This window comes from Chanodichthys erythropterus, chromosome 16 (assembly GCF_024489055.1).
Source record: "Chanodichthys erythropterus isolate Z2021 chromosome 16, ASM2448905v1, whole genome shotgun sequence".
Lineage (NCBI taxonomy): Eukaryota > Metazoa > Chordata > Actinopteri > Cypriniformes > Xenocyprididae > Chanodichthys > Chanodichthys erythropterus.
The window spans coordinates 3,980,900-4,003,192 of NC_090236.1; the positions used below are offsets into that span (position 1 = coordinate 3,980,900).

Sequence of the window (22,293 nt, forward strand, 5' to 3'; positions counted from 1 at the left end):
AGTGTTTTATGTGGCTTTGATGTAACCATCAAAAGTAGAACATATAACAAATCAAATAAATTTTACACAAGTGTGCCGCACACATCCTGAAAAGTAAAGCCAAAACATGCAGATCACCCCCTTGTGGGTGGCTGCAGTATAGGTCATAAGCCACTCCCCCTCTTTATGTAATCTAATGGGACGTGAGCCGTGAATTAAAAAATCCAATTACACTTCAAATAATTTTGTTCTGAAGATGGTTTCAGACATGTTAAAGAGATAGTTCACCTAAAAATGAAAATTCTGTCATCATTTACTCACCCTCCAAACCTGTATTAATTTCTTTGTTCTGTTGAACACAAAGTAAGATATTTGGAAGGATGTGAAGAACCAAACAGATCTCGCCCCACATTGACTACCATAGTATTTATTTTTCCATAGAATTTTCATTTTCGGGTGAACTATCCCTTTAAGTAGTTCTTATCACAGTATTATCAAATGCTCACTTTTCCAATAAGTTTAGTTTTTTATCTAATTATTTGAGGCTATAAAAACAGGATATGACATCATGATTGACAGCTGTGCTTGCAAATGAGTATGGGAGTATGGGCGGGACCTTGATACTGCGACTCCACCTCAGGGTCACTACTGTGCAGACTTGGGCTCCAAATGAAGTAATCAGTGTTTCTGGGATATTCTGGCTTCATTTTTCTACAACGGAAGGGAGTGGAGACATGTTGTCCATCTTTTTTTCCATTTTTTTGATTTTACACATATTGTATTCTGATAAAATCATTTCAGGTGGATTGAGAAAATCAATTAATTTATAATAATACATAATTTGTGCAGCACATCAAAAATAGAAAGAGTGTCAACTGAACAAAACACGCCAAAACAGGCATTTCCATTGCGGACAGCTTCATTGATTATAATGGGAGCAATTCAGCGTAGACATGGCATTAGAGACACTTCCTCCTTTATATCAGACAGACATGACTGTAAGTCAATAAATGAGTATCTGAGTGTGTGTGATAGAGAGAGAGAGAACACACTGAAAGTGAAGGATCTGTAGCAGTGAAATATTCAGCAAGCTTTAATGAGACTGACAATTACTCATCTGCTTAACTATACATCTAATGAAGATAGCTAAATATATCTCACATTATTTCATCACACACAGTTCCACAAGCTCAGCAGAGAGTGTGATTATGCTTATGCGCTCTTGCTGTGTCATATCATAGCATATTCTCTCTCTCTCTCTGTCTTGCTCACATAAGTGGAGGCACTTCTGGATCATCCACAAAGTCCTTTGACACAGGCCTCTCCTCAACGCCACAATGCTGGTGAGGCTGTGAGAGCTGCAGGGGCTTGTGGGAAGACTCCTTTCCTTTGGGAACAATATTGGCCAGACTCCCAGCCAGACCGGGATCCACCTCCAATAATTCACGCCCTGGCACTGCCCTGCAGAGAGACAGATCTGTCTGAGATAGCTGTTTTGTTGTATTTTAAAAATTTATTAGTCTATAACTCTAGTCTAACTGTTCAGTCAGCACAATCCCTGCAAAATCAAAGTCGGTTTCCCCACCTGCTCTTCGCTAAATCCCATTCAACACAAACACACCCTATTTGACAAATTTGATCCACTTTATGAATAAATGTCCTAGATTTTTTTTTGTAAAATTCTGCAGTGCACCTTATTCAAAAGTAAAAAAGTTTTTCATAATTTTTAACGTAAGATACTTCATAATCTTAATCTATAAACCTTGAAAATGACTTTTCAGAAAAAAACAGGCCATGTGGGGGAAATATAATAATAAAAAAGGGTTATTTTGAAGTCAGCTGGTCTTTACCTGACAAAGTTATCATCATAAAGCTCATCTCCAGATGAAAGGTGTTTTTTTTTATTTTGCAATAATGACTGACACTGCAAATTATCCTTCTTATTATACAGATATGTAACCAAATAAATAAATAAATGGGGAATTAAATATTGATTTGTGCTGAAATTATTATTTTTATTTCTGAGAAAGTGACAGCAGAGTGATGAGACATGAAACTACCACAGCTATGCAGGAAATGCCCAATGACAATGGTCAGTTATACAGTTTAGTGGTCATTATACAGAAAAGCGTCATTTAAGAACTAATTATATCATAAGCACAGTCTTTATGATTCAATCAAATCCAATAAAATGAATGAAAATCAAGTCCTGCTATTATTTCCTGATAAATATTCTATTTCCCTCAAAAATACATTATTTAAAAGAAATTAAATGCACCAAGAATTCTGTTTTCCTTGAACTTGGGTTCTCATCTTGGAAGCTAACTTCCAAGGTGTCATATTTTCCTTGTGTTTTGTGACTTTTATTTTTGATATTCTTTTGTTTTGTGTTCTGGGGGGTATTCCAGAAAGCAGGTTATGTGACATACCTGGGTATGTTTAAGAGTAAGTAAGCGGATAACTTCAACTTTCGGTTCTAAAAACGGAGGTAACTTTCGGGGTATGTAAGTAGCCAACAGCAACCTGCTCCAGAGAGGTTATGTTCCAGGGGTTAGTTTGCTATATCAGTATTATACAATATATACTGAAACACTTCTCATACACATATACACACACACACACACACACACACACACACACACACACACACACACACACACACACATATATATATATATATATATATATATATATATAATAATGCATTATTATAAAGTATTATTAATAAAGTGGTAATGGTAATGTTTAAATGTTTATTCAATTTTAATATATGTATGTATTTTGTCATCTCACACATGGATCTGTTTTTTTCCCTTTTGTAATAGGACATTTTCTATGCAATAATTTCTATAATAAAATACATATGTGATATCTTATCAAATAATTGGCATCAAACAAACAAAACAATTTTGATTCTTAGTGAATAAAGATTACTTTTTAAATGAAAAGACTGAAAAAATAATTGTACAAAAATCAAATAGGTGGTGATGTGCACAAAGTAGGTTATGTAAATCGCCATTAAACAAAAGAAGAAGAAGGAAGTAGAATGGCGCGCTTTTTCTTAGCATCCGTTTCCATGGTGAATCGTCGATTCGTCGCTCTGTTAAGAATGTCTTGTGTGTTAACCGAGAACATACTCTGGGTTGGCTGAACTTACTCCCAGACATGTTTTTGGAACCAGCATACCTCAAGTAAGCAAGGTTTGGGTACATTAACCAAGAGTTCAGGGTATATGTAACAGTAAGTTAACCTTATTTTCTGGAATACCCCCCCCCACCCTTGTGTTTCATTCTGTAGTTGTCGGTCGTTATCTTACATCTGTTGTAAAGCTGTTGCATCTACTCTGTTCCCTTTGTCATCATGTTTGGATTATCTTTATGTTTATGTGTTAATGAAAAATAATAGCCATTATAAAAGTATAAATTTAAAGTATAAGAAGCTTGTACAATAGGAAGTAAAGACAAGTAAACAAAGACAAGCGCTCTACAATAGTATAAATGTATAAGTTATGAAACTTTACTTTGCCCTCAGCCAAAACGATATGCCCAGAAACAACATAAGACCAACGAGTGCCCGTTAGATATACACAAGATGAATTATATCTCATTTGGATTTGAACTCTACTTAGTTTAATGTGAACTTTGAATTGAAACGGATTTGGGCAGCGACTGATGATGTTTCACAAGTCCACAATTACAGACAAGAAAGCACCTTGAGACAGGCCTCATGTTTAGTCTTTGCTTGAAAAGGAGTAAGCAGTGAAGTAAGCTGATGAATGCCCATTAATCCACTACTGCTTTCCACATGACAACATCATCATGTTGAAGTGTAGGCCTCCCCAACAGAACAGGGTTGTGTGGCTCTCTGCCTCTTGCATAGAAACACAAATCCAAGTGTGATGCCCCACCTATCAAGATAACAGATAAATCAGCCCTGACATGCTGTGGACTCAAACTGAAAGGCTTGTGACTTCAGCACACAGCAGGGCTTTATTTAAACTGTTTGTTAGGACGATCCAGGACGATTTCTGCTTAATTATTTGACTACACAGTAACACTAATACACAGTGTATTATTTATAGTACAGTATTATAGTCACTTTTTATCTCCGCTTCCGTCTCTTTCATGGTTTAAGAATGAATCGCTCAAAATTTAATTAGTGCGGCAACTGAAACTCTGAAGTACAGATAGTGTGCAATTATATTGTACTTTCAGAGCCAATCAGTGCCTCGGCGGGTACATTATCACACACAGATGATTTACAGAAAGTGCAGTGATTTCCTCAGGGGCATGTACACAAACGCAGGTGCGTTGGTGTGTGTGACCTGAGGGTCTCAGTAAATAATAACACGAGGGTGTGCGTGTATGTGAAGAGCATCTGACCTCCCAGTGTGTCAGGAGGTCAGGAGTAATCAGGTTCAGATGATGTCATCTATCAGGATAAAGTCAGAGCGGAAGTGTATGTGTTTGTGAGCGGAATGACAGTAACTGGTTTATTTGCATCTTATTTGCATTTTTATTAGGTCTTTAATATTATACCCTGGTGTTCACTTACTGCTCTGATAAAGGGACTGAAGGACACACACAGACACACAATGGAACAAAACCTTTAAGTCAACTAACTAATTCCACAGCCACACTGCTTAATGCAAACATGCATTAAGACCCATTAGACATGCACACACACACACACACACACACACACACAGGATATTGTTCTGTGTGAAAGTGACCCCCACAAGATCTGCTGCTGTGAACTGCAGAGAGAAAACTAGAAACTATAAAGAGAGATTAATAATAAAACACATAAGCGTGTATGTGTGTATATATTGCAGTTCAGTCTTTTAGCAACCTTAGTTCCAAAGCCTCATTTCCAATAAGAAGCTCAGTGTCCCTGGAGTGACCTGTAGTTGAGTGTTTTGCTCAAGGACACAACTTCGATTCTTGTCATCTTAAATGGATAGTTCAACCAGAAATTAAAATACTGCCTCCATCTAACTCACCCTCATGTCATATGAATGCCAGATTTTTCTTTTTTAGTGGAATACACAAGTTATTTTGCAGAATTCTATTTTAAGATTTGTGTATTTGATATGTGAACTAAGATTGAAAACTAACCCTGACTCAGACCAAGGTCACATTATTAAGACATGAACACATAGACTATGCCTGAGACACACATTAACATAGACAGGCAGCTGAACTGCAACTGAATTACCTGGTCTCTTTCTTGGTATTCTGGTTACTGGTAACACTGGCCGGCCTTACAGTGGGTTTCTTTGGTTTTATCTCTCCATGTGCCTAGAAAATAAACACAAATACATCAGAATATTTTTAAGGCACTGGCTAGTTTTAAACAGTTTAGATATGTATACAAAAAGTTGTATTTAAAAAAACTAAATGAACTGATAATACTAGACTTTCAGAAAGCTGTTAGCCAGCATTTTTATACAATTTTTTAGGTTCCCATTCCAGTTACACTGCACTTCAAGTGGGTAGTTTACGTCTATGTATGGAGTTTTTTTTTTTATGCAATCAAACAAACTGTGTTTTGAGAGCAAAAATAACTATATTGCAATTAAAAAAATAAAAGATTGCAAATAAAAAGTCGTAAAAAAAGAGTAAATCTTTGTTTTTCTTTGTGCAGTTTTCATCACGCATGCTCAAATTTGCTCTCTGTTCTGCTGTCATCGTTTGTGACTCTAAAACCTTTGCTTGTGAGTTGAAAAGTTTTGAATTCAAGTGAAGCTGCACTTTAGTGGGTGGTATCTAAGCACCAGAATGAAAGACCTGTTTTCTATTGGTTGCTCTCCCTTGGCGCAATAATTTGGCCACGCCCACTGTGCGATCCCACCAGTCTGACTCTGACAGAGAGCGGGGTTGTGGCATGGAGAGCAACACATCAATGTGTAATGCCATAATAAACTATGTAAGAACACTCTGAAGTGCATGTAGTTAACCAGTTAACTTTAAAAGATCTCTAGCAGTATGGTTTATTGTTTGCATTGACTGTGAGATGTTACTATATGATAGTCTTATTTAATCTTGAACTGAATATCATTAGAAGAATTTAGGGCTCTCTAGCTTCAATATTTGACCACTGTTTATGATAAACAGTGCCAGTAACTTTTAAAGGTGCCCTAGATTATGTTTTTAAAAGATATAATATAAGTCTAAGGTGTCCCCTGAATGTGTTTGTGAAGTTTCAGCTCAAAATACCCCATAGATTGTTTTTTATTAATTTGGGGCATCATTATAAACACGCCGATTTTTTGCTGCGGCCCCTTTAAATACCGTGCTCTCCGCCCACAGAGCTCGGGTTTGCCTTAAACAGTGCCTTAACAAAGTTTACACAGCTAATATAACCCTCAAAATGGATCTTTAAAAAGTGTTCATCATGCATACTGCATGCATGCGTCGGATTATGTGAGTATTGTATACTGTTATTCGAGGGCACCTTTAATTTCTGTCAGAAGTACACATCAAACATACAAAACCATACAAGTTATTGGTATATAAATGAAATAACGAGACATATTCAATCGCGTCTACTCCAAATGTGATCGCAATAAACAATGTCCATTAGGACTTTTATTCCAAAAGTGTGCACATTTGGGAAAATGGATTCCTATGTTTATGTAATATTTCTTTATAAAGAGCAGTTAATTTTCTATTAATCTTCCACTAAATTATGAGATCTGATAAGCGCTGTGTGGCTCTGCCTCTGTTCCAGGTCAAATGACTATGAGTTCCAGACAGATGATTCGCTACTGATCTGTCACTCATATTACGCATCATAACTCGCACCCTTCTATAACGATAGAAATGTTTGAAAAGATGAAACAGTAAGCTAATAGACAGACGATTACAACAATTTAGGATATTGCAATTCAGGATATTTATTATAAGAATAAAGGATGTTTAGATGAGAAATGTATATTAGGAACAAAGGGACATCACATGGCCAAGAAAGCCTGTGCTAAATGGGAAGAAAGTGCAATAAAGCAGCTGTATACTGTCATCTGTGTAGAGTGCATTAAAGGTTGGTGCAGTAAAATATAATCAAACTTTGGATTTTGTTAGGCCATTATAGTGTATCATCAGCCATGGTCATATTTAGAAGCTCCATTGAACATGGCTGAGAAAGACAGAGCACTCCGAAAAGGCTCATGCAACTGTATTATGCAATGCTATGTTCCATAAAAATGTTAATGTAAATAATTATCAACATTTATATTTCGCGGGGGCATTATTAAGCCCTTGTGTTATATATCTAAACACCCTGCAATGCCAGCCTGCTATACAACCCCGCTCTCAGTTCGAGCAATGGGCGTAGCCAAATTATTGCACCAAGGGAGAGCGACCAATAGAAAACAGGTCTTCATTCAGGTGCTTAGAAACAATGTCGCAAACAATGACAGCAAAACAGAGCAAATTTGTGCATGCGTGATGAAAACTGCACAACGAAAAACAAAGATTTACTTGCAGTGCAAAGAGTTTTACTATCAAATACTTTATTTTTTGCAATTAAAATGTTTTTAAGAAGACAATGTTTTATTTTTATTTAAAAATGTTATTTTTGCTTTCAAACACAGTATTTTTGACTGAATAAAAAAATAAACCATATATTTTTTCATGATGTTAGGTTAAACATTACACTACCTTTCAAAAGTTTGGGGTCAGTAAGATTTTTCTTTTCTTTTTTATTGTTACAAAAGACTTCCATTTCAAATGAGAATCATGGAAAAAATCTATCAAAGTTTCCACAAAATATTAAGTAACAAAATTTTTTTAACAGTGGCAATAAATTTCTTGAACACCAAATCAGCATATTAGAATGATTTCTGAACGATCACGTGACACTGAAGACTGGAGTAATGATGCTGAATATTCAGCTTTGCCGTCACAGGAATACACTTTTTCAAAAATTGAAAACAGCATTTTAAATTGTAAAAATATTTCACAATATTAGTTTTTTATTGTAAGTAAATGCATCCATAGTTCACTAGTGTACATAAATATATAAGAAAAGTTTTTATTTTAAGTGTTGTGAATGATCACTTTTTTTTTTTTTTTTTGCATCTTGCATGATTTGTAATTATATTTTTGCCTTCAATAATTACTATTACTATAAAATACTATTAATTTTAAGTAGTCTGGCAGCATGACAAATTAATTTTTAAATGTACAATTTTAAATGTACATCACTACACACCACATGACATGTAAACTTTAGTATTTCATATCAGTTAACTACATTAAAGCAGTTCTGGGATTATTTTAAAGGTACAATTTTAACAGATATTATATTTGATAAGATTTGAGGTTCATGCTGCACATACTGACAAGCAGTGATTTTATTTGTAAAATGTAAGCTTAATGATATTTTACCTTTTTATTTAGTTTGGAAAAGATGTTTCATTGAACCTCATCACAGCCACTGTCGGAATGAACTCCCCATATACATGAAAATTGGACTGGAAATGATGTTCAAAGACATCAGGTGTTTGAGAAGTGTTTCAGGTGTAGTGAATAGTACCAGAGGCAGGATGAGGAGCAGGTGGCCGGTGGTTTGGGATCTCTGTGCTGTGCTGTTGTCAGGTTTCACTTCTGCAGGCAGAACCAGCTGGAACACCTGCACACACACATACACTTTTATTTATATGGGGTTTCAAGAACTTGCCACTGGTAAAGTGATCTACAATATCACTAGTCATAAACTCATATCCATCAATACTAAGATTCACACACACACACATGTACATCTGGGGTGTGGTGTGGCGAGAGCCGTTACTTGTGCTGGTCTGCGGCAGATTTGTGAGGAAATGAAGCAGAATAAAGAGTGTAGATTTACTGCTGGGTAATCAGCTTTAAAGGTCAAACTCATCAGATGAGAGAAAGAGAGAGAGAGAGATGGAAAGAGAGAGAAAGAGAGATGGATAGTCTACCTTTCCTTTGACGGTCACTCTCACATATGTTGGCTGAACATCCACATCCAGCAGGGAGGTGTCCATATGCCTACAGCACAGAAGGGACCAATGTGAGTGTGTATGCTGTTAGGAGAAAAGTTACTAAATGACGGCCACATACACTCAAAGTTTACTAAAGTAATACTGCTAAATCATGACTGGATTATTTTGTTGCAAGTGGATCTGTACCTGTAAACATGTAAATCCAGAAGCAGGCAGTTGTTCTCATCCTCAGTGAGACTGAAGTCCAACCTTGTATACAGAGATCAGATTAAATAATTACATCCAAACTCAAACCGGTATTGTAGTATTTGAGTATGTGTGTGACCTCATTCATATCTGTGCTTGGAGTTGAGGACTGTTGATATACATCTATTATATACATCTCTCCTGTGTCCTAGTTCAGCCATCTTATATGTTGTTGGTTTCCTGTTTCTCACTATAAATAGACTCATGTTTTCAGTTGTGCTTTAATGACTTGTGTGCCGTAGTCTCATGTAGCCAGACTTTTGACTGTTTGCATAATTTCTGGTCCAATTTGCACCATATCATGCATTTTGTGGCTTTTTGAGGTTTTGTTTTAAATGTTGATTTTTGGCTTTTTTTCTTTCCCTTTTTAAGCACAGATGTGAAAATGCATTGAAATGAAATGGTTGTAATTCAAGAATGACTTGGAATACAGATCTAAAGTTGGTTCCTTTTTAAAGAAGACACTCAGCAGATTATTGCTGATGTGAAAGCAAATGCACTGAAAAAAAAACATTTTTTATTTTATACAAAATATATATTTTACAAAATCATTTGCATTTGCTTTGGAATTGCTAGTAAATTAAAGCCATTTGTGTAACTAAGTTGTGTTCCAAATTTAAAGTTGATATCACAAAAATGTATTTGTTTAGGTGCTATACCACAAATAGCCACCGGGTGACACCCACACTCCGCTGAAATGATTTTGATGCATTTTTCTGTCACAAATGTATGGAGCCCCGCACATGACATGCAAGAAAAAAAATTTGTTCCCACGATTTACCATTCCATTCCCTTGATTTATAAATCATGCGCATGATTTATAAATCGAGGGAACAAAATAGTAAATTGTGTGCACAATTTAGTAAATCAAGGGAACGAATTAGTAAATCATGCGAACGATTTAGCCTACTATTTTTTTCCTGCATGTCATGTCCGGGGCTCCGTACAAATGAATACATTTCTGTCACAATATCACATCTATCACAAAACAGTGGCCACATATGCAACCTTGACTCTCAAATTTTTCCGTCGACATGTGTTTTGTCAAGATTAGAAAAAAATGTTATTAAATTTTGTAAAATTGGAAACATAAAAACTGCCCACTAGGGGGAAGAGACCCCAAGGTTTTTAAACACCATTTCCATGTAATGCAAATGTCCAATTCCAAATCAGTTTTTACAGGATGAATTTTTAATGTTTAAATAAACTTTAAATAAACATGAATCCTAACCTTTTCAGATCAGAAATTCAAAATTGCTGCTACACCATTTCTGACAGTCAGGGTAGACAGGTTTATAAAAAAACAGATTATGCCTTAAACATTTGCGACCTTTGTGAGGTCCAAAGAAATAACTTTTGGTTTCGTTTGAAAAACGTATCAGCAAGTAAATTAGATATTCTCAAACACGCATACATTCAAAATATGGTTTCGTAGGGATTCGTAAACGACAATGGACGTCGGGACGCAAGAATTTATAGTTTCATCTCGTATAGTGTGTCATAGTATACGACAACCAAAACCGCGTCTGCGATAGTTCATGACGTCACGGCAGAAAGACTAGCATGTTCAAATTTTTTGCGGTCCTTCACGACGGGTTCCGTCACATGGGTGACGCTGACCAATCGGAGCACAGACGCTTTTTGTACACAACTTTCAAACATGGCGAAACGCAAGAGAGATGATGGTGTGGCTAGGTGGATTTACGAAATGGAGGAAAAGTTCGTGGAGCTGTGGCAACAGTACAGTGAATACCAAACACGCCGCTTCAGTCATTGTGTCTCACACACGTGGTGACAACAAGCGACGATTGGTCGCGTAGCAATGTGTAGTCTGACATGTTTCAAGTCCAGGACACGACAAGATTTTTGGAGTCAAAATCGCGTAATCTGACAGTGACTAAAAACAAAATTGTGTAGTCTGAACCAGGCATAAGCAGTCTTTGGACAGAATAATCTGTATTGTAGACTCACACAGGCTGGTAGTCAAATATATGGCTACACAGGAGTTGTGTACGCACATGCGATTTTATTTGTGTGTGTGTTCTTGTATACATGGTTTATGAGGACACAAATGTGTATAATGACATGGGTATTACAACGTAAACATGGTTTATGAGGACACTTCTTTTGTCCTTGTAAACCAAACGGCTTAAAAAACATACTAAACTGTGTGTTTTTTTTTAATTGACATTCAAAAAATGCTGACTGGTTTCTATGATGGGTAGTTTTAGGGATAGGGGTAGTGTAGGGGGATAGACTATACAGTATGTACAGTACATAAACCATTTCGTCGATGGAGAGTCCCCGTAAACCACATATACAAGTGTGTGTGTGTGTGTGTGTGTGTGTGTGTGTGTGTGTGTGTGTGTGTGTGTGTGTGTGTGTGTGTGTGTGTGTGTGTGTGTGTGTGTGTGTGTGTGTATGTGTACTTGGGCTCGTTGACGTTCAGCACTCTTCCGTCTGCAGTGATCAGAGTTCTGGGGGTTTTCATTTTAGGCTTCTCCCTGTAGAAAGAATTGCTGTAAGTGAAGGCCTTTACAGCAAAAACATTCAAAAACTTACTGTCTTTCTCTTTTTATCTCATAAAAATGTAAAGATGGCAAAACAACATGATATAGATACCATTACAGTGATTAAAATAATTTCTTAGTTAGCAAAGTACCTCTCTTTATCATCATTATTATTATTGTCATTAATTTTTTTCTTTATTTCATTCATTTATTTTTAACTCTGGTTATGTCTTTGTACTTCCCTACATGCTGCTTTATTCATATATTTCCATGTATGTTTTGTTGGTCTTTATATTTGTATTTTCCATTTAATTTCACATCTGTAAATATTGTAATTGTCTGTTTGCATAATAATAATAATATTTTAAAAAAAGTACCTCTCTTTCTCTTTGGCCCTCCTCTTGTCCTCCAGATGGCGATGGGCCTCTAGTCTGGATTCTGGTGTGAATGCACACGGCTTTTCCCAGAATTCCCTCTCCATATCCTCTGCGTCTGTGTGAGTCTTGGAGCTTGATTCTGGATTTTGATGGGTCCTATTTTGGTTCTCAGTGAGCGATCTGTGAGAAATCATTGCAGTTAAAGGGTTAGTTCACCAAAAAATGAAAATTCTGTCATTTATTACTCACCCTCATGCCGTTCCACACCCGTAAGGCCTTCGTTCATCTTCATAACACAAATTAAGATATTTTAGTTGAAATCTGATAGCTCCGTGGGATCAATGGACACTTCCTCTCTCAAGATCCATAAAGGTACTAAAAACATATTTAAATCAGTTTATGTGAGTACAGTGGTTCAATATTAATATTAGAAAGCAATGAGAATATTTTTGGAGCACCAAAAAAAACTAAATAAGGACTTATTTAGTGATGGCCGATTTCAAAACAATGCTTCTGGAAGCATCGAAGCACATATGAATCAGTGTGTCGAATCTGCTGTTCAGAGCGCCAAAGTCACGTGATTTCAGCCGTTGGCAGTTTGACACGCGATCTGAATCATGATTCGACACACTGATTTATAATGCTCTGAATCTTCCTGAAGCAGTGTTTTGAAATTGGCCATCACTAAATAAGTCGTTTTTTTTTTTTTCTCCAAAAATATTCTCGTCACTTTATAATATTAATATTGAACCACTGTACTCACATGAACCGATTTAAATATGTTTTTAGTACCTTTATGGATCTTGAGAGAGGAAATGTCATAGCTCCCTATGGAGGCCTCACTGAGCTATCGGATTTCAACTAAAATATCTTCATTTGTGTTCTGAAGATTAACGAAGGTTTTACGGGTGTGGAACGCCATGAGGGTGAGTAATAAATGACAGAATTTACATTTTGGGTGAACTAACCCTTTAAGTTAGTCTGGCTATCACCAGACAAAAGCTCAATTTAAAATTGAACATTGGTCTGGGGAATTTGCTATGTATTTCCTACTGCACAAGAGGCGTGATCAACGAGCATTAGTCACGCAATTGGATAGTCCTTCAACCAATCAGATCAACGATCCAGGTGACGTACTTTGCAGAGCGATGCGAAAACTCCAGACAGGTTTACTGTGTCTCAATCAGCTCCCTAGTTCAGTAGTCAGGGCACTGATCAGGGAATCAGCCACATTCACTTTCATGATATACTGATTCACAACCTAGGGAACTAGGGAGCTGATTAAGACGCAGGGTTAGTTTGTAGCATTGATCCGCGGTTTGTAGAAGCAGCAATGGCATCGAGCGATTTTTGCAGGTTGTGCAAAAAAACATGAAAGTGACCGGTATTTACACCCACTCGAGCAATTTGTTTGCTAACTAAAGAAGTCATTCAGCATCGTCGAGAGTTTAAAAGGCAACTCTGATACTGTTCTGGTTCAGTGTAAATGAACACGGAATATAGCCGCCCTAAACTACGTCATTGTCATGACAACCAAAAATAATTCCAGTCAGCTCAGGCGGCACGAGTTTCAAGAAGCAGGGAGACGAAACATATAGAGCAAATAATAAAAATATTGTCTACCATCAAGGGGCATTGAAGTAAAAGAGTCCTGTACTCACATCGTGAAGCAAACCACCAAAATAACTGCAGAGAATCATTGTGTGTCATTAATCGCTGTTTGTAATCTTCCTACGAAGAGACTGTCGGATCAACGCTCTGCTACATTTCTCTCAGATAAGGTAAATGCTTAACACAATCGGCGTCACTGTGATTGTGCATTGTTATTTTGGAGTGACGGTCATGCGAGAGACGGGTAGATCAGATAGAGTTTGAAAGCTGCTTGCTGTTGCTTCTCTATCGTCATCGTGTTATACCCGCCAATAGCGAGCAAGGAGGATAAGCCAGTCTGTGATTGGTTCCCACAAAAGTGTAACCCAAATTATCTTTTGGCCCTCCCAATTCAAGTTTTCCAAACTTCAGCTATCTTAATGACACTCACTGGTTTATTTGAGGATGCTCTTGCTCTCCTGTGGCTGAGGTCTCTTTCAAACCACTCCTCTTTTGCTTCTCTCTCTTCTCTAAATACTCCACCTCCTGCTCTAAAACACGCCCCCTGACTGCATCCAGTTCCTGCAAGGCCTGGATACGCTCAGCTCGACCAATTTCTTTCCCATCCAACCACTGCAAAGCACAAAAGACAATCATTCATTCGATGGACAAGGCTAAAAATATCTCTCTACTGTATGTCTGTCTCAGTGCAGTACCTGTAGTTGAGGTAGAACTGCCACCACATACTGTCTGTATCCATGAAAATCAGCACAGGGGTTTCCCACCAGATAGAGCTCTCTGAGATGAAGGTTCTGCTTCAGAGACTCCACACTGCTCAGCTTACCCACGAAATTCACAGTCATGTCTAGTTTCTGTAAGCTTTCGCAGCCTACAAACAAATACATACATTACTATGTGCATATAGAGTACATGAACTGGAGTGCAACAAGAACCATGTACGTTATCTGGTTAAAGAATCTTTGCAACAAAACACACCACACTTTCAGACAAAACCATTCAAAAAAATATTTGTTACATTTTCAAACCCAATATACTGCTAAAATTAAGTAAATTAAGTATAAAATATAAACTGGTGGTAATAGGTTATGAAAAAAAAAAAATGAAACAGTCTGTCACCTTCTAAATTCTCAATGACTTCGATGTTGTTCAATGCCAGATTTAAATATTCCAGCTTCTTTAGTCTGCCTACATTTTCTGCAAAAACAAAGATACGAAAATATGTAAGAACAGCCATTGAAGTTGCTGTGTTCCCACTGATATGTAGAGGAATGTCTGGTTACCTATCTCAGGGATGAGGTTGTTTTGTAAGTAGAGAATTTTGAGGTCCCTGCACCATTTGTGGATGTGCTCGATCCTCTCGATATCCTGCTGATGGAGGGAAACCTCCTCCAGGGAGAAGATCTCACCATTATTGTGTTCGGCTCTGCGGCGGATCAGATCCTCACTGACTGAGCACAAGAGAAGAGTGTTAGTTTACCAGCTAGTTTGAGAGGAAATATTACTTATTTAAAGATGCATTTATTACATAAATAAAAGGAATTAAAGTTATAAATTAAAGGAATTCATAAAAAATATAGTCTTTACATAAAAAATAAAGCACTTACTGCGGACCATGACTTGCTCGCTGTAGTGTTAGGCGTTGCTATAGAAACGGACACGCTGCAGGAGCTCGTGCTTGTTTACAGACGTTTCCCGTTGAAAAAACTTTCCAGTGGAGCAAAACACGCGGACAACCATTCAGTATTCATTTTGACACGAAATGATACGGCTCTAATACGTCATAATCCTGGCAAATGATTTTTTTTAAACTAGTTTAGTAGCTTTTTTTATCAAGGAAGCAGAGGCAAATGTGCGCTCTCGTTGCTCCGTTTACATTCAAGTAGCAATTCTGTCACCTAGCGGTCAGTGTGAAGAACAACAGTCGATGAGACATCTCATATATATATATATATGAGATGTATTGATTTTGGATGTAGATTTTGGAGATGCTGACTGCATGATATCCTTTTAAAACTTCCTTAGGCAGGATATCTTTTTTTAAAACGTTTGAAAACCATTAGTGTAGGTTACGAGGTATTAAAATATCATAACAGTGAGACTTGGTAACCACAGGTAAAACCATACATGGCTACTCACTACTGATAGATATGTTACAGGTCTATAAATAAAAACACCTAAACACAGGTACAAACTACACCTAAACAAAGACATGAATTATATCCCCCTACCCACCTAATAAACATATTGCAATATAAATGGCTATAACATAGTTTTCAGTATAAATATTTGACATTTCTAAAAACCATGGTAATTTACTACAGTTTATTCATGGTAAAAGTTAGTGTGGCGATTTTGGGATTTAAAAGTCTTATATCGTCATTCATGGCACGTTTCTCCTGTTTTCCTCATCAGTCTTGTTGGAAATGTTGAGACTGTTTCATCCGATTTAAAAATAGTTTAATCATCGAGTGATTTGTAGTTTGTAATAAATGAAAATAACTAAATAAATACTTTTTACAGCCCAATTTCACCTTAAAATGATAGTACACCTCACAGCCTGTCACTGTATGATATACTGAAATCCACAATAAATGTCTGTCTGAATAATAATAACTAGAATGTACATTTCCTGAAGAAAATGTGAATGGTGCTTGCAGTGGCAAAACTCACCACAATGGTTGTCAGGGTGTTTCTAGGCAATTGCTAAGGTGTTCTGGGTGGTTGCTAGGCGGTTGCTAGGCTGTTGCTAAGGTATTTGGGTTGGTTGCTAAGGTGTTGCTAAGGTACTTGGGGTGGTTGCTAAGGTGTTGCTAGGTTGTTCTGGGTGGTTGCTATGGTAACCTGGGTGGTTGCTAGGGTGTTGCTAAGGTACTTGGGGATGGTTGCTAAGGTGTTGCTAGGTGGTTGCTAGGGTGTTCTGGGTGGTTGCTATGGTAACCTGGGTGGTTGCTAGGGTGTTGCTAGGCAGTTGCTAAGGTACTTGGGGTGGTTGCTAAGGTGTTCTGGGTGGTTGCTAGGGTGTTGCTAGGCAGTTGCTAAGGTATTTGTGATGGTTGCTAAGGTGTTGCTAGGTGGTTGCTATGGTAACCTGGGTGGATGCTAGGCTGTTGATAGGCAGTTTCTAAGGTACTTGGGATGGCGGGTGAAAAATCGGCTGAAAAATCCCATAGACTTAACATTGCAACAAATTTTGACGAGTCATAGCTCCTAACTAGGATTTCGTAGAAACGTGGGTTACCACATTTGAAGAGTCTGGCAGGCTCTGTAAGAACATACCTCAAAATGGGGTGTAAGTTGTACCCCTGGGGCGTAAATTGCCCCATAGACATACTATGGTGAAGCCGTGCCCATGAAACAGGAAGTGACTGCTTGTGTTTTTCCTACTATGGTAAATTACATAGAGATTTTGTATTGAACAAAACTCTGGATCACAATGTCATACAGAGAAGGGGTTGGGCTTTTTTCACTCAGACAACCAATCAGTCCCTCAGGATCAATGTGAAGCTATCAAGCCACGCCCTAGCAACCATTTAGAGCACCCTAGCAACAGTTCCATAGACTTCCATTAAAAAAAGATCAAAGGAATATCTTTGGACAGAAGTGTCATAGAAACATGAGGGTGGGCTTGTTTGACTCGGGGCAGCAAATGGCCAATCACAAATCACCTTCAACACTTCATAGCCACACCCTAGCAACCATTTAGAGCACCTAGCAACCCAAACTCAAAGAGGCATATCTTCAAATCTGAATGTCACAGAGGCATGGGGGTTTGTATATATCATTCATATTGGCAAGCAGCCTTTACAGTATCATCACTGGCAGCTGCAAAGCCACTCCCTAGCAACCAAACAGAGTACCCTAGCAACCCTTTAGCAAGACCTATATCTCTGCATCAGAATAGGCGGTTGGCTCTTTTGACTCATGCTAGCAAACAGGACTTCCAACATGCTACACATGCTAGCAGTGAATAGCTACATGCTAATAGTGATTAGCTAAGTGGTATGTCCTAAAGCTTGGTGGCAGTAGCTTTTTGAAACATTTATTTGATTTATTTAAAGTGAGCAAGATATTTACTGATCTAACCAATTTATTGCTTATGTCAATCCAAAGAGGACGTTGTAGATATGCAGTAAAAATAAAGACAAAAATGAGAGAATTGCCCTGGCAGTGATATTTATTGAGTTACAGAGTGTTTCCTGTGGTAAAACAGAATACATCAGGAGAAACACACACTCACAATGTGAAAACACACAAAATACAGGGAGATTTTTTCACTCCTATTAAAGCTGATCAAGTAAAAATTCTTTGCTGTAGAAATAAACAATGTAGTTATTTACTGTATTACTTGGTGTAGTATTACTAGTTCATGCATTTTTTTTCAACTTATTGATATTGGTCAACCAAGGAGACTAGTTATGATTTGCTTGTTAACTGTGGATTAGAGTATAGGTATATTTCAAAGTGTTCTGTTGCAAAACTTACAGAAAATTTCTAGGTCAACAAATTAAAACCAAACCACTTGATATAACAAATATGAAAGAAAGTAATTGTATGTTTTTCCTACCTTTACATTTGACTGTATAAAACACATACAGTACAATTATATCATATGTGAAGCCTAAAAACAGTGGGATGCAGCTGGGTATAATTCCGTTCAGCTCAGTCCAAGTGATTTCATAAAACAATTTATGCCGGCTGTTGAATGTGACTCAGAAATTGTATTAATCCTGTGCATAATACAGTGAAATATTATTTATGTTGTTACTTTCGGAATTTCAGAAAAGAGCAGTATTGATTTATTGACTAGAAAATAGCAGACTTCAATGTCTCACAGGTGCTGATTTGTCATGGAGCTCAAATTTACAATAAGCTAATTTTATTTGCAAAATATCTGTATTCATAATTCACACAGTTTAAATTTTGATCCTTTATTGCATTCTGAGCTGAATTCAAACCCAGGATAGAGAGGTTGAGTGAATGTGGTGTGGACTCTGTGAATGAGGGTCATTGTGTCAGAGACGCTGTAGAAGGACAGAGTTCCTGCACTGTGATCCACATACACTCCTATTCTACAGGAGCTGAAGACTACTGGGAGTTCCGTCTGTTTGCTCTTATGCCAGAATGAAAAACCAGATTCAGAGCAGGACAAACTCCAGGACTGCTCATTAAATCCAAATCTACACCTTCTTCCCCATCCCTTCCTTCTGATGCTCTTATAGGACACTGCTATATCCACTTGACCACTAATCTCAACCTCCCAGTAACAGCGTCCACACACACTCTCTCTACACAACAACTGATCCAGATAATCAAATCTGTCTGGATGATCAGGATACTGCTGTTCTTTACGAGTGTATTTTATCACTCTGTTCCTTTCAGACAGATGGAGCTTTTTATTCACTGTGTTTAAATCCGGAGTGAGTTGATGAGAATCTGATAGAGACAGAGCATATAATCAAGATGTAAATCAGTAAATTTCAGTCACTGAAATAATACCTTTACTTTATCTTTTTATCAATATTAACACTGTTAAAGTTAAGGTAACAAAGGGCAGGTGTTTTACAAAGCACCACCTGACTACATGAAAGTGGTGCTGTTATTGACATCATAAAACTGTTTGTGGCTGTCACACATAATAATAATGAATTATTCTTGTTATTAATTACTTTCTTGATGAACTGATGTTTGTGTTCATATTTATGTTTATGGAGTTTATTCTGCAATTTTATTATAGAGTGGGTTCAAACTTGTTCAGTTTCAGTATGTTTGTTTGTTAATAGAGACTTACATTGAAGGAAATCCTCCCTGGTCTTGGGTTCAGGGGTAGGAATGATCTCAATGTATGTTACTATGGAAACCAACAGATCATTATTATAATTCACATGTCACATTCAGATATTGACATCCTTTGTATCTACTGAATTTTACAATATCACATGATATGAACTATTACTCTCATAAGAGGATGAATTAATGTTTTACCTCCATCAGATATCTTTTCTATCTCCTCTCTGCAGAAATGCTCCAGTTTCTCTCTCAGTTGAGACACAGATTTACCAACATCATCAAAAGAGAGACGAGAACTGATAGTGATGCTGGATGAGTCTGTAGATCCAGGAGGAACAGAGAGAGACTGGAAACTCTACACAGACACAAGAGAAACACCAGCTAAAGAGAAACATCTGATAGAAAACACTTTACTTCTTAAAGATCACTGTCCTGTTTGTCAGATCTCTGTTACCTGAAGAAAATGGATGTGATGGTCTGTGTGTGAAAACTGCTCCAGTTCAGCATCTCTCCTCCTCAGATCATCAATATCCTGCTCCAGTTGCTCCAGTCGTCCTTCATCTCGACTCACTGCATCCTTTTCCCGATCTCTGATCAGCTGTGTCACCTCAGAGCGGCTTCTCTCAATGGAGTGGATCAGCTCAGTAAAGATCCTCTCACTGTCCTCCACTGCTGCCTGTGCAGAGCGCTGTTAGGACACACAGAGAGAGACGCATTAGAATCAGCTCTTACTGGTCCCTCACACAGTCTGTTCCCCACAGTGGGCTTCAGTGGGACTGGAAAGAGCTCCAGCACTGGCTCCTCACTGACTGATTGAGGAGAGTCCTAACTGAGTCTGAAACAGCTCTTCCAGCAGCCAGCAGTTGTTCTTCTGCTCAAAACTCACCTTGTGAGACTCCACAGCCTCTCTCAGATCCTCAAGCTCCTTCAGTTTCTCCTGGATTCTCTGCTGGAATTTTCTCTGCATCTCACCCAATTTTCTCTGCAGGAATGACAAATAATCCTCACCTTTTTACTGCATGCTAAAAACAAGTAAAACTCTGTGTGGGTTTAAAATTGTCACAAAGCTAAATAGCTGCAAAGAAGAAATCCCATGTAAGAATTGTTTTATAATGATTATCTTCATTTATGTAGCTATTATGGGTAAATCAAGTCATACCTGTTTCTCAGTCCTCTCTGCTGCAGCTGACACAGTGTCGTGGTTTTTGTGTTCATCCATTGTACACAGATAACATATACAGTTCTGATCAGTACGACAGAAAATCTCCAGTAGTTTCTCATGTTGAGGGCAGATCATCTCCTGCAGTCGTCCAGTGGCGTCCATTAGATTGTGTTTTTTATTTTTGAAGAAACTCTCATGTTGTTCCAGATGATTTTGACAATAAGAGTTCAGACACACCAGACAGGACTTGATGGCTTTGTTTTTGTCTCCAGTACAGATGTCACACTCCACAGACTCAGTGTAACATTGAACAGGATGAGCAGCTTGTAGTTTTGTCTTCTTGAGTTTCTCCACCACTTCAGCCAGCATGGTGTTTTTACCTAAAACAGGTCTTGGAGTGAAGGTCTGTCTGCACTGAGGACAGCTGTAGACTCTCTTCTGATCATCCTGATCCCAGCAGTCTGTAATACAGCTCATACAATAACTGTGCCCACAGGGAATTGTCACTGGATTCTTCAGTAGATCCAGACAAACTGAACAGTTAAATTCTTCCCGAGACCATGAAATACTAGCGTCTGCCATTTTGGTGTGTAGAGAGACGTGTACAATGGCTTAACTTTCGTTTTTTTCCAAACTGAGGCGTTTCCTGTTTCTGTTTCCTTGTTCTGTTTAAGAAACGTGTGCAAACTGTTATGAAATGTCAACTGTAGAACAGAATCATAATAGACAGATCCGGTAAGACAGTGTAAGAATGCAAATCTACAGAGAGCTACTTTTATAACTTTCGAACTCTTGAAAGTTTATGCAGTTGGATTACATTGTGCATGATTACAAGAATACAGTTGTGATTTACTATTTAAATACAACTGATATTTGGATTACGTATATTAGTAGTTAAAGAATACGTACAAGTAACAAAAAAAATAGATAATTTTATTTGAGGAAAAAAAGTAAAAATGTCTTGTTTTGAACGTCCACTAGATGACAGTGTCGTGCAGAAACACAGTTTTCGAGCGTGTAAAACTGATGTGTTCCAGTAGAGGGCGCTCTCAAACCCTGTGGAATTTTCCATCTGTGCCTTTTCGTGCCAAAAGTATGATACAGCACATTCTAGCGTCCAAACGCTCAGACAGTCATGCAATATAATTAAAAAAACAAACAAAAAAACTTCACTTCATCATGATTATACAAGTAAAAACATATCGAAAACATTAATTTTCAACCATAGGCTGAAAATGCATTAGCTATACCTATACATTCAAAGTAATTTGCTATAGTGGAGCAAGACAATTTGGTAGAAAGAGAGAGAAATAAACAGAAACAAAAGTAGTGCTGAAGGATTTATTTTTATTATTTTAGAGATAACCGGCTGAAACCATATTAAAGCAGGTTAAGCTTTGCTGGTCTTAGGTGGTTCAAACTGTTTTCCAGTTAGACCCATCTGGTGTTCATGTGGTTTAACTGGTAAGGAAGCTGATCTCTCAGCTTGACCAGATGAAATGTGCCTAAAACCCTTCTAAAACAGCCAAGAGACCAGACCAACCGGGCTTAGAGATATTTTAAGATCAGCAAGCATTTAAGGCTGGTTCAGAAAATGTGCAACAAAATTTTGAGACAAATTCTTGAAGGCCACAAAAATACTTTTACATT

General features: G+C 37.5%; 2 protein-coding genes across 4 annotated transcripts; both read right to left on the reverse strand.

Annotated features, from left to right (window-relative positions):
- Positions 1-466: 466 nt before the first annotated feature.
- Positions 467-15,426, reverse strand: dnaaf11 (dynein axonemal assembly factor 11). Of its 2 annotated transcripts, XM_067362026.1 has the most exons (12): positions 15,299-15,426; positions 14,975-15,142; positions 14,811-14,888; positions 14,390-14,562; positions 14,125-14,306; positions 12,084-12,263; positions 11,626-11,700; positions 9,137-9,199; positions 8,927-8,996; positions 8,518-8,613; positions 5,197-5,279; positions 467-1,440 (listed from the first exon to the last, which is right to left on the reverse strand). In XM_067362026.1, exons 1-12 carry the CDS (start codon positions 15,306-15,308, stop codon positions 1,248-1,250), a joined length of 1,371 nt encoding a protein of 456 aa, XP_067218127.1. In that variant the 5' UTR covers positions 15,309-15,426; the 3' UTR covers positions 467-1,247. The 2 variants fall into 2 exon arrangements, with proteins under 2 accessions (XP_067218127.1, XP_067218126.1); XM_067362025.1 differs by lacking the exons at positions 467-1,440; positions 9,137-9,199 and having other exon boundaries at positions 5,173-5,279.
- A 2,433-nt stretch (positions 15,427-17,859) lies between these two features.
- Positions 17,860-21,276, reverse strand: LOC137002407 (tripartite motif-containing protein 16-like). Of its 2 annotated transcripts, XM_067362023.1 has the most exons (6): positions 20,641-21,276; positions 20,368-20,463; positions 19,936-20,169; positions 19,677-19,836; positions 19,483-19,542; positions 17,860-19,127 (listed from the first exon to the last, which is right to left on the reverse strand). In XM_067362023.1, the coding sequence occupies exons 1-6, from the start codon at positions 21,223-21,225 to the stop codon at positions 18,592-18,594; spliced, it is 1,671 nt and encodes a 556-aa protein (XP_067218124.1). In that variant the 5' UTR covers positions 21,226-21,276; the 3' UTR covers positions 17,860-18,591. The 2 variants fall into 2 exon arrangements, with proteins under 2 accessions (XP_067218124.1, XP_067218125.1); XM_067362024.1 differs by lacking the exon at positions 20,368-20,463.
- Between the last annotated feature and the right edge of the window lie 1,017 nt (positions 21,277-22,293).